We start from the raw sequence: 14,982 nt of genomic DNA on the forward strand, positions 1-14,982 counted from the left end.
CCCGGCGCAGGTAAAGTCCGCACTGGCCCCTGAAGCCAAGGTCCGGTTCGCGGCTGAGCCTCGAGCAGGCCTGGGCTGCGGGAGTCCGGAGCAGCCCGCGGCGGTGACCAAAGCCTCTGGCGACCCCTCCCTGGCCCTGCCCTGGCCTTCCCGGCTCCGCGAGGGAGGAGGGCGCGGAGCGGGTGGCGGCGGCGTGTCGCGCTCCGGGCTCAGATAGATTCCCGCGTGTGGAAGGAACCTCGGTGCGAGCGAGTTCGGGGCCCCACCGACCGTGGGTCCCCGAGATTCCCACCCACGGGAGACCTGCGTCCCGGTGCGTGGACACGGAGACGGCTGTTTCCTTTCGGGTGGAGCGGAAGAGCCACCGCTCCCGAAATGGTTCATTCCGACCCGGAGGCTCCTTGTTCGTGGACTCGTTTGGTCCTATTAGCTCCCGCTGTTCCCGCACCTGACCGTGGGGGAGAGAATTTTAACTGGGACTTGGAGGAATGCACGTATTTAGTCTTGTTTTGGGGGCCACTCAACGGCGGTGCTTCGGACTTACCCCATTTGCTCAGGGTTCACTCCTGGTGGGACTTGGGAACCAGATGCGATTTGGGGGAGTGAACCCTAGTCGCCAGTTGCAAGGCAAGTGCCCTGTCCTCTGTATTATCTCTCTGGTCATAAACATCCAGTCATTAGTGAAGCAAAGCATTTAAACTGGCCTAAAGAAAATTTTGACACAGAAAGTTTTGAGAAATTGATAGTATGAGTAATTTTACTGCGAATATCAGGAACATGGTTTTGGTCATTTTAAGAGTATAAAATGTGGGGAACCACCAGGGACTGGAGATAACGGCGTAAGGCATTTACCCGAAAGAACAAAACAAAACTTTACTGAACATTTAGTTTCTATTTTAACAGATTTATTTAAAGAAAATGGATTTTGTGACTGTGACTCCCATCAGGAGTCCCTGGTGGCTTTTGTGAAGTAGGTAGAGAGTGCTGCAGCCCTGGAAAGGAATGTGCTGCTTCCCTCTCTCCCTCCCAGTTTGCAGGAAGTTGAGCACATGAGTGGAATATGTAGACCTCATGTCTCACCAGCCCACCAGCTGGTTGTCAAACGGCACCTGGATTCCATCAATTTTGCACAGTATGGCAACTGTCCCCACCATCCAATTTTTTTGGGAACCTGAACCCAGGTGGGAGTGAGGAATTTCTCATTGGAGGAAAGGAAGCATTGTAGCACTGTCCTCCCACTATTCATGGATTTGCTCGAGCAGGCACCAGTAACGTCTCACAACAAACTGTGAGACTTGTTACGGTTTTTGGCATATCGAATACGTCACGGGGAGCTTGCCAGGCTTTGCTGTGCAGGCGAGATTCTCTCGGTAGCTTGCTGGGCTCTCTGAGAGGAGTGGAGGAATCGAACCTGGGTCCTCCGTGTGCAAGGCAAATGCCCTTATGCGCTGTGCTATGGCTCCAGCCCATATAGTATAGAGGACGTATCGGATATTAAACTGATAAGAACAGATACTACACTTGACCTTAGCCAAAAGGCCCAGAAGGGGGAAAGAAAAGCTAGTCCTAAATCTTACTGAGACTTTTTAGGTTCATCACCTTTCCTCATTCGATATGCCAGACACAGTAACAACAAAGTCTCCAATGGAGATGTTACTGGGCCCGCTCGAGCAAATCGATGATCAACGGGAGGGCCTTTACTTTACACCTTTCCTCATAGGAAAGAATTTCAGGAGGAGATAAATAATGAAATAGGACAAGTTTGTTTGGGAATAAAAAGGAAAGGAGAGAGGTAGATAGAGCTACATGCTCGAGAGAACATGGGGTTCTCCAATAAAAAAGCCAAGTACATATCCTAAACAGTGATGTGCGGGCCATCTCTCCAGGATGGGGCAAGGTTCCCTAATGTAAGAAGGGCTGTGCTCAGGCAGAGGTGGGCCAGAGAGACAAGCGAAGGCTAAGAAAGCGTGCCTCTCAAGAGGAGTTTTGGGCAATGCTCTCCTCTTTTCCAAGTTTATATACAATTTTCTCAAACTGATTCCTCAGTCCATTTCTAGGATGGGTACCAAGGGGAAGAGCTTGGAGGAGTTGGTGGACTAAGTATTTTTTGCATGGCCTTTCTTCTAGTGGTAGAGTTCTTCTAAGGGGCCCGGCTGTCTTTCCTCTCAAGAAGCCTCCTTGACATGGCCTGAAATTCTCTATCACAATGGTTTTCTGGGCTCTTGACAAGGTCTTTCGAGTCAAATATTTAGTTACCAGGCAGTGTTTTCATCAACTTACATTACCAGAGCCACCAAGCTTTGATTACCTGAGTACCCTGGATTTACCTATTTTTGGATTCTGAAACTCTTGATCTAGATTAGCTTTCCTGTCAGTGTTAGTTTCATTGAGAAATGGTGACATGTCTGGGAAAATGTATACATATTTTCCTGGGATATTTCAACACAGGTTGAGAACTTTAGGAAATACAGTCAGCATCAATGATATTGGGTAATGAGTTTGAGTATTAACCTTATGGGCTGTTATGTTTATTCTTTACAGATACAAGCAGCAAGTCTTGTCCATTCCCAGCGCACTGTTCTGATCTTGGTGAGCATAAGGGGCTGCTTTTTTTTAACTCATTTGTATTTGGTCCATTCGAACGGCCCTGACTGTGAACTAAAGCCATTAACTGATGAGCCCTTTTATTCTCTAGTTTCTCTGTTACTTGCAGCTTTTCTTTTAAATTTCTTCTCAGTTGGTCAGTTTTTAAATACTTTTTTTTTTATTCTTTTGCTCACACACGGTGATGCACAGGAGTTACTCCTGGCACTACACTCAGGAATTAACTCTTGGCGGTGTTCGGGAAACCGTGTGGGATGCTGGGAATCGAACCCGGGTTGACTGCGTGCAAGGCAAACACCTTCCCTACTGTGGTATTGCTTCCCTTTTTTTTAATATAGTTAATAGTCTTAAAAACTATGCTCGTTAATAATCTGTTTAGATTTTGACGTTCAGTATTGAGTAGCAATTTAAAAACCTTTCACTTAATGTAGGGTTATCCAAAGATTATGTTCTTATTTCAGGGAATTTCTTTCTTTTTTTTTTTTAGGGAATTTCTTGAGAGTATAATGGGCCAGAGATAATAATAGGGGTAGGGTGCTTGCCTTGCATGCAGGTTACCCAGCTTCGATTTCTGTTACCTCCTGTGTTCTTTGAGCACTGCACGAGGAGTAAGCCCAAAGTACAGCCAGGTGATATCAGAATCTAACAACTTCCCACCCTTCCCCCCCAAAAAAAAGGTAAGGTATAGTAATGAATTCCCTTTAAAGTTGTCCCCAAGCAGTATACTTAATTACACTTATAGGTGCAGGATGAAATGATGTGTCTACGAAGAGCAATAAGCTCAATAAAATTCATTAGCTTTCACCTACAAGGGGACACACTCTGGGACTGCATGGAATATTATATCCATTTGGATTTGTAACCTTGCGGGGCAATTGTGTGATACTTGTAATCTGTGGGAGCTTGGGAGCATGCGGTACACGATGGAGTGTGAAATTTGTCTCTAAACACCTAAGATATCAGTTGCAGGCAACTTCTTCCGGAATCTGGGCATGGCTCCTTTAAGAAGAAAGTTAACCCATCTACTCTTGGAACCAGGACATCATTTCCCAATGCCCTTTGTTTTGGGAAGTTCCAGTGCAGAACTTTGAGAACCACATCACCCCAGCAACTGCAGCCTTGAACTAATGAAGGTCCAAGAGAGTGGTGTTTCCACCTTTGCTGTCACACGGGGCAGGGCTTCAGGTGTTCTCTACATGGTGATCACTGTGACTCCTTCAATCTATTCCTTGGATCAGAATCTTGACCACAGAATCTGGACTGAGGTGACAGAGCCTGGAAAGTACAGGAGTGTTTGTCCCCGCTTGCACTGGCCTGCTCCCAGTCTTATTTCTACACAGACTCTGATGGCGACGGCTGCTCTGAGGGATCCGAGGGACCCAGCTCAGGTAAGTGCTCATCCTCATTCCCATTTCCAGTTGGCCAGATGAGACCACTCATGTCCCTGCATCCAGGATGGCGAGGTAGGGGTAGAGGGGATACTTAGACTGACCTCCTGTGTGGGGACTGGGGAAAGAGCCACAGGCAGAGGTTCTGGTGGGTATAAGGTGGGAGTATGGCAGATGCTGGGGGTGTAACTGCCTGTTCTCGTGTTTCTCTCCTGAAATCTGCTGCTCAATCTCAGAACTGTCTTAGTACTTTGAAATCTGCCATTCTCAGAACATTCATCTGGGACGCTGGAGAAATTTCAAGTCAAGATGGGGTTATGTGGCAGTGTACTTACTTGGGGCAGTCAAATGAGGTTGCCTTATGCACAGGTAGCAGAGTGTAAGATTTTGGAGGGTGTTTTTGGGGGGGGGGGAGGAAAGGGGATTGGGCCACACCCAGTAATGCTCAGGGTTTATTCCTGGTTCAGTACTCAGGAACTACTGGTGACTACTGGAAGACCATATGGGATGCCAGGGATTGAACTGGGTCTGCTGCATGTAAGGCAAAGGCCCTGCCTGCTGTAGTATCACTCTGGACCCAGACTATACAATTTTATTTTTTTAACTTTTGTTTTGGCAGGGTTGGAGCAGTCAATAGTACAGTGGGTAAGGCCTTTGATCTCTGGTACCCCATATATCCCCAGAGCTTCTCCAGGAATGATCACTGAATACTGCTGGGTGTGGCCCCAAAACAAAAAATTATTTTGCAGGGGAATGGCACCAGTCAGGAGGCCAGTGGTGATTAGCCGCCTGAATTGTACAGCTTTGTGCTCCAGTGCAATGACACAGTGCTGCTCAGACCCCTAGGTGTGTTCTAGAGCCATGCCTGGCAGGGCTTAAATCTTCCATGGCTATACCCTGTGATTCTTGGGGGTATCCAGGGTTATTTTCTGTGGGCTCAGAGAGCAGTGTGTGAACGTGGGTCCTTGTGTGTGCTGTCTTCCCAGCTCTGATTTCTTCCCTGATTAGCTTCTCTTAGCTATCTTCCCAGCCCTGATTTCTTTTTCAGTGACTTCATCTATAGTATTGTGTGTGTGGGGGTGGGGGTGTGGTATGCTGCTCCCAGAGATATTCAAGTGACCCTGCAGTGCTGTGGATTGAACAAAGGTCTTATGTGGTAGGCTTGTGCTCCAAATTTTGACCTATTTTATTTGGGCAGGGAGGCGGCGTAGGGGGTGAGCCACATTTGACAGTGCTCAAGGTCTATACCTGACTCTGCTCAGTTGTGACCCCTGGCATTGCTGAGGTACCATATGTGGTAGCCAAGGAAATTCATACCAAAGTCTTGAACGGTGTCAGCAAATGTAATATAAATGCCTTAACCCTTCTGTTACTGTCTCTCTTGTCCTGGATTCTTTTTTTGGGGGGAGGGGGGCACACCTAGAAGTGCTTAGAGGCTGTTCTAGGCTTAGTGCTGGAGAGTCACTCCTGGTGGTCTTCAGAACCATGCTTCCTCCTTGCAGAGCAAGTGTTCCAGCCTTTGGAGTTACAGCTTCGGCCCTGGATTTTTGTTAGGAGCCAATCCAAGTTTCTAATGTGGCGATGGGAGAGGTAACTCAGTGGGCTGGGCACTTGCTTTACATGCAGCAAGTTTGGGTTTGAGTTGAGTCCTGCTACCTTTGAGTACCTCAAGGTATGGCCTCAAAACCAGGAAAAGTAAAGAAAAAATTCTGAGCTGAAAAAAATAGTACAGTAGGTAAGGTGCTGGCTTTGCATTTAGCGGACCTGGGTTCAATCACCGACATCTTGTCTGATGGTCCCCTGATCACTGATAGGAGTAATTCCTGAGGGCAGAGCCATGAGTAAAACAATCAAAAGCAATTTCTATTGTGGAGAATGAGAAAAAGTGGCAAGAGGTAGGAATGATCATAAAGGTTTTATGCTGAGGAATTGGAGAAGGCAGAAGTAGGAGTAATTTTCACTGGTATCAGTAATTTGGGAGTTGTGTTAAGAGTCTGACATGTTTTCAGAAACACTAATCCAAGTTAATGGGCAGCTAGATATATACTAGAAGTTTCTGGTGGTTTCCCTGCAGTGGGCACAAAGAGACCATGGCTATTGTGTAGTAGGGTGAAACTTTGTCATATTTAGTGAGGGGAAATGGGTGGTAACATTCACAGACCAGGAAGACTGGATGCAGAGTTTGTCTCTTTCTTGGTTGGAAGCAAGTAACCTCTGAGACACAGATCACAGAGAGAAGTTGCTGTGACATGAGACAGAAAAACCCAGGCTTTCAAGGGCAGAGAGGCCAGGTGCTGGAGGAGGGACAGGAGACAGGACCCTGAGTCCCTCTGTGCTCCTGTGTAGTGCTCCTCTGTAACCAACGCCTGCTGCTGGAGTCAGTGTTCCCAGGAGTATTCTGTGTGATGCTGGGAGTATTTCAGTGAGGTCAGTGCATGAGCTAAGAGATAGAGAAGGTCATCTCTGAGCCACTAGACTTGCATTTCTCTTGCTTGGCTGTTGGGCCACTGGGTGCTTCGGTTGCTCCTGGCGCTCCTTGCTGTGCTTGGCAGACCAGGTACTGAGGATCCTGCACAAAAACATGAGCTTAGCCCCTTGGACTCGCTCTCCTAGTATCTCAGGCTGGATTTTTATCTGAAGTTTCATTCTTTCTTTTTTTCCATCTCATCCACCCCCAACTCCCTTGGTGGTATTCAGGGGGACTGTGTGATACTGAGGTTTGAATCCAGGCTTCCTGCATGCAAAGCATTTGCTCTAGCCATTTGAACCATATCCCTGGCTCTCCCTGCCCACCTCCAGTACCCTGAAGTTACGTTGAAGTGATAGTCCTCAGTTTCTCAGAATATGATTTCCTTTGGAGATGATGTCAAAAGGAGGAAATAAGGTTAAAATGAGTATGCACCTTTGTCCTGAGCTGTAATAGCTGTAAGGTACCTGGTGCATATATATATTCCTGGAGCCCTTTCAGAGCTGATCCCTGAGCAGAGCCCTGAGCATTTTGGGTGTAACTCCAAAACAAAAAAAGCGTGAAGCTTGATTGACTAGTGTTCTTTAAAGAATAGAGAATTAATGGACTGGAGAGATAGTACAGCTGTAATAAAGATATCTCTGTACTCCATCCTCCCCATGATATGAATTTGCCATCAGTAATGCACAGAACTTAAATAGGACCTATGCACTACCAAAGCCTCCCACAGATCCCACGTCAGAAGTCTCACTGCCAGCCTCGATCCCTGTTTCCATCTCAGCCTCCCAGAGCCATGTGTAAAATTCACACACCCAGGATCATCTTCCTATTGATTTTGTTGTTGTTTTTGTCACACCTGGGGTAGCCCTGGCTCTGCACTCAGGAATTACTCCTGGCAGTACTTGGACCATATGGGATGCCAGGGATTGAACCCAGGTCAGCAATGTGCAAAGCAAATGCCTGGTCGACTGTAGTATGACTCTGACTCCCAAGGCCATCGTCCTGTTGTGTGACTTTTCACATTCACCTCACGACCATCCCTTCCCATCCACTCAACCCTAATGCAAAGCCAAGTCCCAGTGGCCGCCTTCTGAGATAGGAATTTGGCAGGCCAACTATAGTAAATCATCACACACAGCATAGTTTGACAATAAAATTTTCTTTTTTGACAGTTCTGAAGACATCACAATCAAACTAAGTGTTGGTTTCTCCGGTGACTTTCTCCTTGACCTATAAGTGGCTTTCATTTCCCTGTGCCTTCACTTTTTTCTTTGACCTGTATCTCAATTTTCTGTTCTCTTTTGGTTTTGGTTTTGATTTTTGGGTTCTGAGTTGCATCTGGCTCTGAGCTTAGGGATCACTACTGGCAGGATCAGGTGGCCATATATGGTGCCAGTGACTGAGCCCGTGTCAGCCTTGTACAAGCAAGTACCCTACTAGCTGTACTATGGCTCCTGCTCCTCAATTTTCTATTCTTTTTGTTTTGGGTATATACCTGGTGATGTTCAGGTGTTACTCCTGGCTCTGCACTCAAGAATTACTCCTGGTGGTGCTCAGGGGACTATATAGGATGCTGAGAATTGAAAATGGGGTGGCTCTGGGCAAAGCAATCACTCTACCTGCCTTGCTATTGCTCCGGCCACTCAGGTTGTTCTTCCTGCCTGCCTTCCTGCTGGCTGTTGATGGGACCTAGAGGAGAGAGTGGCATCCATGGCACCAGGACTTGTAGGAAGAGAAACAAGCATGGGTAGAAGAGTGGTCCTTGATAGTGGGGCTGTTTGTGGTTTCATCTCTCCCATCACGGCAGGATAGTGTGACCTTTGAGGACGTGGCTGTGTACTTCTCCTGGGAGGAGTGGGGGCTCCTGGATGAGACTCAGAGATACCTGTACCATGACGTGATGCTGGAAAACTTTGCGCTTGTGACCTCCCTGGGTAAGACTCTCACACCCTCCCTGTTCCTTGAACTAGACTTTGCTCCTTTGTTCTTCCTTGTTCTTCTCACATCTGGAATTTTATTTTGTTGCCTAGGTAGGTGCTTTGATCGATGGGGCTGGCCTGAGCATCTATTGCTCCTTATGCATATTGGCCAGGAAGAGGCTCTCCTAAAGCTTCACAGGGTCAGAAATAAAACCTGATGAGTCATACTATTGTCCCTCTTTCATACTGGATAAAGGATTTCAGATCCATTCACCGCTGAGTTTTTTTTTTTTTTTTTTTTTTTTTGTCCACCTTCTAGCTGATGTTTCCTCTCAGTACCAGGAATTGCCGTCACTGATAATGTTCACTATTTTGGGCAACATTGGCTGTTCTTACAAGATACTCCTTTAAGATTCTTTTTGTAAAGCATTGTTTACTGTGTTCTGTTATATGCGGAATTGTCTTGGGCCAGTGTTAGTCCCTCTCCTATTTTGCCATTGACTCAGAATTTGTAAAGTTCCCAAGCATTTGTTCAAGTGGGGTTTAGGATTAGTCCTGCTTGTTTCCCTGATAAACCTCTGAGGTCTAACCTTCATGGGTGGCACATATGAGTGGATCAGTGCTAGTTTCTTTTCATGACATGCACCAGTCCTGTATTCTCACCAGTACCAGTAATTACAATTCATTTCTACCTTTCTTTTCCTATTTTTGTGTGTTTTGATTTTTGATCCCAACTGCCCCAGCCTCTCTAACATCGTGCCTAATTTTCCCCAGCTGTCCTCTTGAAATAATCCCTCCTTACAGAGTGTTGTAAGGAATGTACATATAGAGCATCTTTGGTCCCTGTTCAGTGGGATGTAGATGGAATTTCCTGGCACATGAGCACCAGGTTTCACACATTACTGCTGTAGAAAGACACTGGCAGAGGAATAAGTTAGAGACACTGCTTTTTTCCTATGTCATACCCTGTAATTACATCCTTCATCTTGTGAAGTGAGGCCTCCCTAATTCGTATGACTCTAGAATCCCAGAACTGCAAAGTAGTCCCTTTAATCTGATCTCAACCCCTTACCTAGAAAATATCCCAGTACTTTATTCTATTGTTTTTAACACCCACTAATCATAGGGTTACTCTTCTTTTTAAAGACAGTTTGCCCTTCACCAACATTTCTGTGCTTCCAGGTTATTGGTTTGGTATGGAAGATGAAGAGGGACTTTCTCTGCAGAGCATTTCTGTCGAGCCAGTATCACTGAGCAAGACTCCCTCCTGTGAAAAGTGTATCCTGGTTGAAAGAGAAACTTTGTACATGGCTGATTATCAAGGATCATCTCCTATACAGAAATCCTACCACTGTGAGGCATGTGGAAAACAATTTTGGTTAAGTCCAAACCTGCACCAGCACCAGAAGCATGGTGAAGAGAAGCTGTTTCGAAGGGATACAGAAAGCTACAAATTACATGGGTCAGAGAAGCCCTTTACCTGTTGGGAAGTTGGGAAGGATGTTCTGGCTATGTTAAGTCTGCTCCAGCATCAGGCCACACTCAGAGAGGCAAAGCCCCACAGCAGCTGCAAATATGGGGAGGCCTATCATAGTGGTAAAAATCATTACAAGTGCAGTGACTATGGGAAACCATTCAACTGTGAATACAAGCCTTTTCAGCATCAGCAGATTCACACTAGAGAAAGTTGTTACAAAAGTTATGGCTGTGATGACTGTGAGAAACCCTTTAGCCAAAGTTCCTTTCTTAGCAATTGCCAGAATGTTAACACAGGAGCAACATCTTATGAATGCAGTGATTGTGGGAAATCCTTTAGCCAAAGCTACAGTCTCATTCAGCATCAGAAAATTCACAATGGAGCAAGGCCTTATATATGCAGTGAATGTGGGAAAGCCTTCAGCTACAAATTCAGACTTGTTCAGCACCTGCAGATTCACACTAGAGTCAAGCCTTATGAGTGTAGTGAATGTGGAAAAGCGTTTAGCTACAGCTCTACTCTCATTAAACATCAGAGAGTGCACACTGGAGCCAGGCCTTATAAGTGTGGGGAGTGTGGGAATACCTTTAGCCAGAGCTCCAACCTCATTCAGCATCAAAAAATTCACAGTGGTGCGAGACCTTATAAATGCAGTGAATGTGGAAAGACCTTTAGCTACAAATGTAAACTTGTTCAGCATCTGCGAATTCACACTGGAGAAAGGCCTTATGAGTGTGGGGAATGTGGAAAATCCTTTAGCCACAGCTCTACACTCAATCAGCACCAGAGAATTCACACTGGAGCCAGACCTTTTAAGTGTGATGAATGTGAGAAATCCTTTAGTCAAAAGTCCAACCTCATTCAGCACCGAAGAGTTCACACAGGAGAAAGGCCTTATGAGTGTGGGGAATGTGGCAAGTCCTTTAGCCAAAGCTCTCACATCATTCAACACAGGAAGCTTCACACCAGATAACATCATCATGAACATAACAACTGATAACTGGGAAAAACTTCAGTCAGTGTCTGCCGTAAATCAGCATGAAAGCAGTCTAGATTGGCTTTAATTGGAAACTAAAGCAAATTTGGAAGCCTTCATCTAAAGATCTTACCTCATTCAGCCCCATAAAGTCCCCACAGAAGGACCTTAGTTCTGCAGTGAACACTACTTCTTCCTTCAGTGTGCTAGAATTAGCCTTCTGTGGGGAACAGTCTGCCTGCAGGTGAAACTTAGGCCTCTGAAGACCCTGAATCATCCCTGATATCTAGGTTCACGGGGAAGCATTTAGGATCTGTGCTGCATCCTACCCTGGTAATTTTCTTGCCTGAATTATGTTCTTGCCAATGTGGCAGAAATCATCTCTATCACTTTGGAGGTTTCATTAATGTGTACCTGTCATCTGGATGTGATCAGGAAGGCAGATATCCCTCCTTTGCTGTTCTTGGAGAATACTATAAAAAGTTTTGAGTGTTCAGGGGAACCTGGCCTGTTTTTGACCAAGGTCAGGCTGGGTGCTGGTAGCAACTTGAAACTGCTTACTTTCTTCCAATTCTTGGACACTTGCTTTATTACAGAAAGGCTTCCTAGGAAAGACAATGGGCCTTTTGCTTCTAAATTGTAGCCTGGATGCCAGGGATATTTTGGGGAGTCCTGAGGTCATCCTGAGGGAGAGTGTAGTTGTTATATGACAACCTCTAGTGCTTCCTTGAGAAGTGTACATTTGTTCCCTTTTCCCAGGGATATTATATAATGCTGAGCACCGTTGCAGAGAGGCTGTTCCCCCCACGTACTGCAAAGGAATCATGTGCCTTCCTGTCTAGTTTGGTCTCTGGGGTCACTGTTAAGATTACAAGGGCCAGGCTGAATTTGTAACGTCTGCAGAAACACTGGATGTGACTGATGTGCACTGGAGGAGACTGCAGTGGGGGGTAGGACCTCTTCTGAAGGTGCATGTGCAGTGGGGCCAGTGACTGGCTGTGGAATGAGTGCACACTCAGCTTGTCCCTTCCTGTTGAGACCATTGTCAGAGCAAATAAAGCTCCGCTGATGTTTTTCTTCTGCCCTCTGTAAAAAAAGAGACTAGACTAAAGAGAGATTCTGTAGTACAGGGGTTTAGATTTTTCACTTAGTGACTGTAAACTGACTCACTAGAAATGATCTTATTTGTTCATACTTCCTGCCACTGCTGTAGGGCCGTGATTCCTGGGGTGTGAGAAACAAGGTGTGGAGTCAGAACAGGGCTTCTCAACTTTTGGTTAGACTTCTGTTTGAACCATATTTTACTAATGGTTTTTACATATTGAGGTATAATTAACATGCTATAGACTGCACCTGTTTAAATTGTACAATTATAACTAGTTTTGCCATAGAAATGCACCCATAAAACTATCAAAATCATAATGAACCTGTGCCCTTTCTAAATCTCTTGCCCTTACCCGACCACTATTGATTTACTTTCACAGTAAATAGTATTTTATAGAATTTGATATGATTGGAATTATAAAATGTTTACTTTTGAAAACTGGCTCCCTCCACACTGCATTGCTTTGATTGCTGAGTCCCACTCTGATGTGCTATAATGTGTTAATCCACTTCTCTGTCAGTGAACACTTGGCTTGTGTCCAGTTTGTTTATTATAAATAAAATGTGGTATGTATGCACGAATGGAAAGGAATGCAGGATGAAGTATTAAGAATGCCCCCCGCCACCCAGTATTCCATCATTGTTTATCATGTTAGGAATGCTCCGATTTCCTCTAGCATATTTCCTCTATTACTGCATTATTTTATTTAAAATCTCAGACATTAATAAGCTTTATTTAGAATCTTATTACTGAAATACAAGGATTATTTGATAACTCCAAAAGCTACTGTAACCAGTTTTTTTTTTTTTTTTTTGCTTTTTGGGTCACACCCGGCGATGCTCAGGGATTACTCCTGACTCATGCACTCAGGAATTGCTCCTGGCGGTGCTCAGGGGACCATATGGGATGCCGGGAATCGAACCTGTGTTGGCCATGTTGGCTGCATGCAAAGCAAACACCCTACCCACTGTGCTATCGCTCCAGCCCCTTCTGTAACCAGTTTTAAACATAGTATCCATTGTTTTCTGAATTATCTCACAAAAATGCCTCTTGGGAGCATGCTGAAACAGTACAGCAGGTAGGGCATTTGCCTTGTATGCAGCTGACCTGGTTCTAATCCCCGGCATCCCATATGGTCCCCTGAACATTGCCAGGAGTAACCCCTGAGTATCGCCAGTTGTCCCAAAATAAGAAAAAACATTTCTCTTGGGGCTGAAGTGATCATACAGTCAGACAGTAGGTAGGGCATTTGCATTTTGTGCGCCTTGCCACGTAATCTTTCCTTGAGCCTGGGAGGAGTGATCTTGAATGCAGAGCCCAGAGAACTGCTAGTTGTAGCCCCCAAACAACAAAAATAGATCTCTAAGGTAGGCTTTTGGGGATATAGCTCAGTGTTACAGTATATGCATGTGAGTACCTGGGATTGTTACTATTTTAGAATTGCAGTTAGCATCCAGTCTTTTTGTGAGATTTTTGGGGGCCCGCTCGAGCAAATCGACGATCAACGGGAGGGCCTTTACCTTTAGTTTTTTAGTGAAGTAAAGTGGTTATAATTAAATTTACTTAAAAAAATGTGAGGGTCCATAAGAATCTGAACCGAGTGGCTTGCTGTAGAGATGGCTCTAGACCCCATTTATTTAAATTTTTATGATCCCAGGATTACGTGATATACTTTTTTGTTGTTGTTGAATCACTGAGACTGATCCTTACAGAAATCTTATACTATTCATAACAAGCGGTTCAGAATTATCTAGCATCTGCCTGTGGGGCAGACTGGAGCGGTGGTGGGAAACTTCGAAATACTGGTTGTGGGAAGGTGTAATGGTAGTGGGATTGGTGTTGAAAAACTGAATGTAATCAATTATTGTGAGCAACTTTTTGATAATAAAATTTATTTGAAAAAAGGGTAGAGAATAATACGTGTTAGAAAACATGTACTTCTCCAGATGGCAAATACAGAGACTCCACATCTCAGGCCAAGATGCAAGCCAGTCTCCAGGGTGGGAATGAGCCAACATTTTTTTTTTCCAATTTTAATTTTTTTTGCCAACGTATCTATTGTTTGATGTTGGTATTTGTAAAGGCAGGTGAAATACTTGAAGGTAAATGTAACCCCAAGAAAGTGTTGGAAGAAGTGACAGGACTTAGAGCACTGATCCAAGTGTTCAAAATGAGTAAAAGTAGCTGCTTGCTTTACTGTGTCAATATAAAATGTTGGCATGTTTTCTTTGTAAATATTGTGTAAATTGTGAAACTTAAGATAGTGTCCTCACAGAGAGCGCTGTACAACAAACTCAAAACGCAAAACCCATAAACCCAAAAGGAACCAAAGGAAATGTTTGAATTTTGACATTGGCAAGATTTTCGATTTTGTAAGCTTAGCTTTGTATTGAAACAACATTCTACTTGGAATAACACTCATGGCAGTCACTATTTCATTATAATGACATGTAGATAAATTCTTGGGCTTAAGAAAATAGAACTTTGAGTTGAAACCTTTAAAATAATGTGCATATGATATTGAGATTATGTTTAAAAACAGTTCATACTTTTATAAACTAAATTTTTGTTCATTTTTGGGCTATACCTCACAATGTTCAAGGTTTACTCCTGACTGCCGATTCAGTGATCACTCCACGGGGCTTAAGGAACCATTTGGGATTCTGGAAATTGAACCTGGTGGGTTGGCTATATGCAAGATAAGCTCCATATCCACCATGCTATCACTACAGTCCTTTAACAATTTATTTTGTAACATTTTCTTGGCAAAGCCTGGCAAACTCTCTGTGGCATATTCTATATACCAATAACAATAACAGGTCACATTCCCCTGACTCTGAAAGAGCCTCCAATATAGCACCATTGTAAGGGACGAGTAAGGAGAGGCTACTAAAATCTCAGGGCTGGGACAAATTGGAGACGTTACTGGCACCTGCTCGAGCAAATCGAACAGCGGGATGACATTGGTCAGTGAACATTTTCATATTTTTTTCTTCTCTGCCACTTCTGTTCATTGTTCTGGTGATCTGGAACTGTACTGGCTGTA

The 14,982-nt window shown here is 44.6% G+C and overlaps 1 protein-coding gene and 1 pseudogene across 1 annotated transcript; one reads left to right on the forward strand and one right to left on the reverse strand.

Annotated features, from left to right (window-relative positions):
- Positions 1–1,391: 1,391 nt before the first annotated feature.
- On the reverse strand, positions 1,392–1,551 carry LOC130044614 (uncharacterized; annotated as a pseudogene).
- A 1,766-nt stretch (positions 1,552–3,317) lies between these two features.
- On the forward strand, positions 3,318–12,634 carry LOC130043879 (zinc finger protein OZF-like). The gene is made up of 3 exons (XM_056136371.1): positions 3,318–3,992; positions 8,267–8,393; positions 9,561–12,634. Exons 1-3 carry the CDS (start codon positions 3,732–3,734, stop codon positions 10,826–10,828), a joined length of 1,656 nt encoding a protein of 551 aa, XP_055992346.1. The 5' UTR covers positions 3,318–3,731; the 3' UTR covers positions 10,829–12,634.
- Positions 12,635–14,982: the final 2,348 nt, after the last annotated feature.

Source organism: Sorex fumeus, unplaced genomic scaffold, assembly GCF_029834395.1.
Source record: "Sorex fumeus unplaced genomic scaffold, SorFum_2.1 ptg000122l, whole genome shotgun sequence".
NCBI classification, from domain to species: domain Eukaryota; kingdom Metazoa; phylum Chordata; class Mammalia; order Eulipotyphla; family Soricidae; genus Sorex; species Sorex fumeus.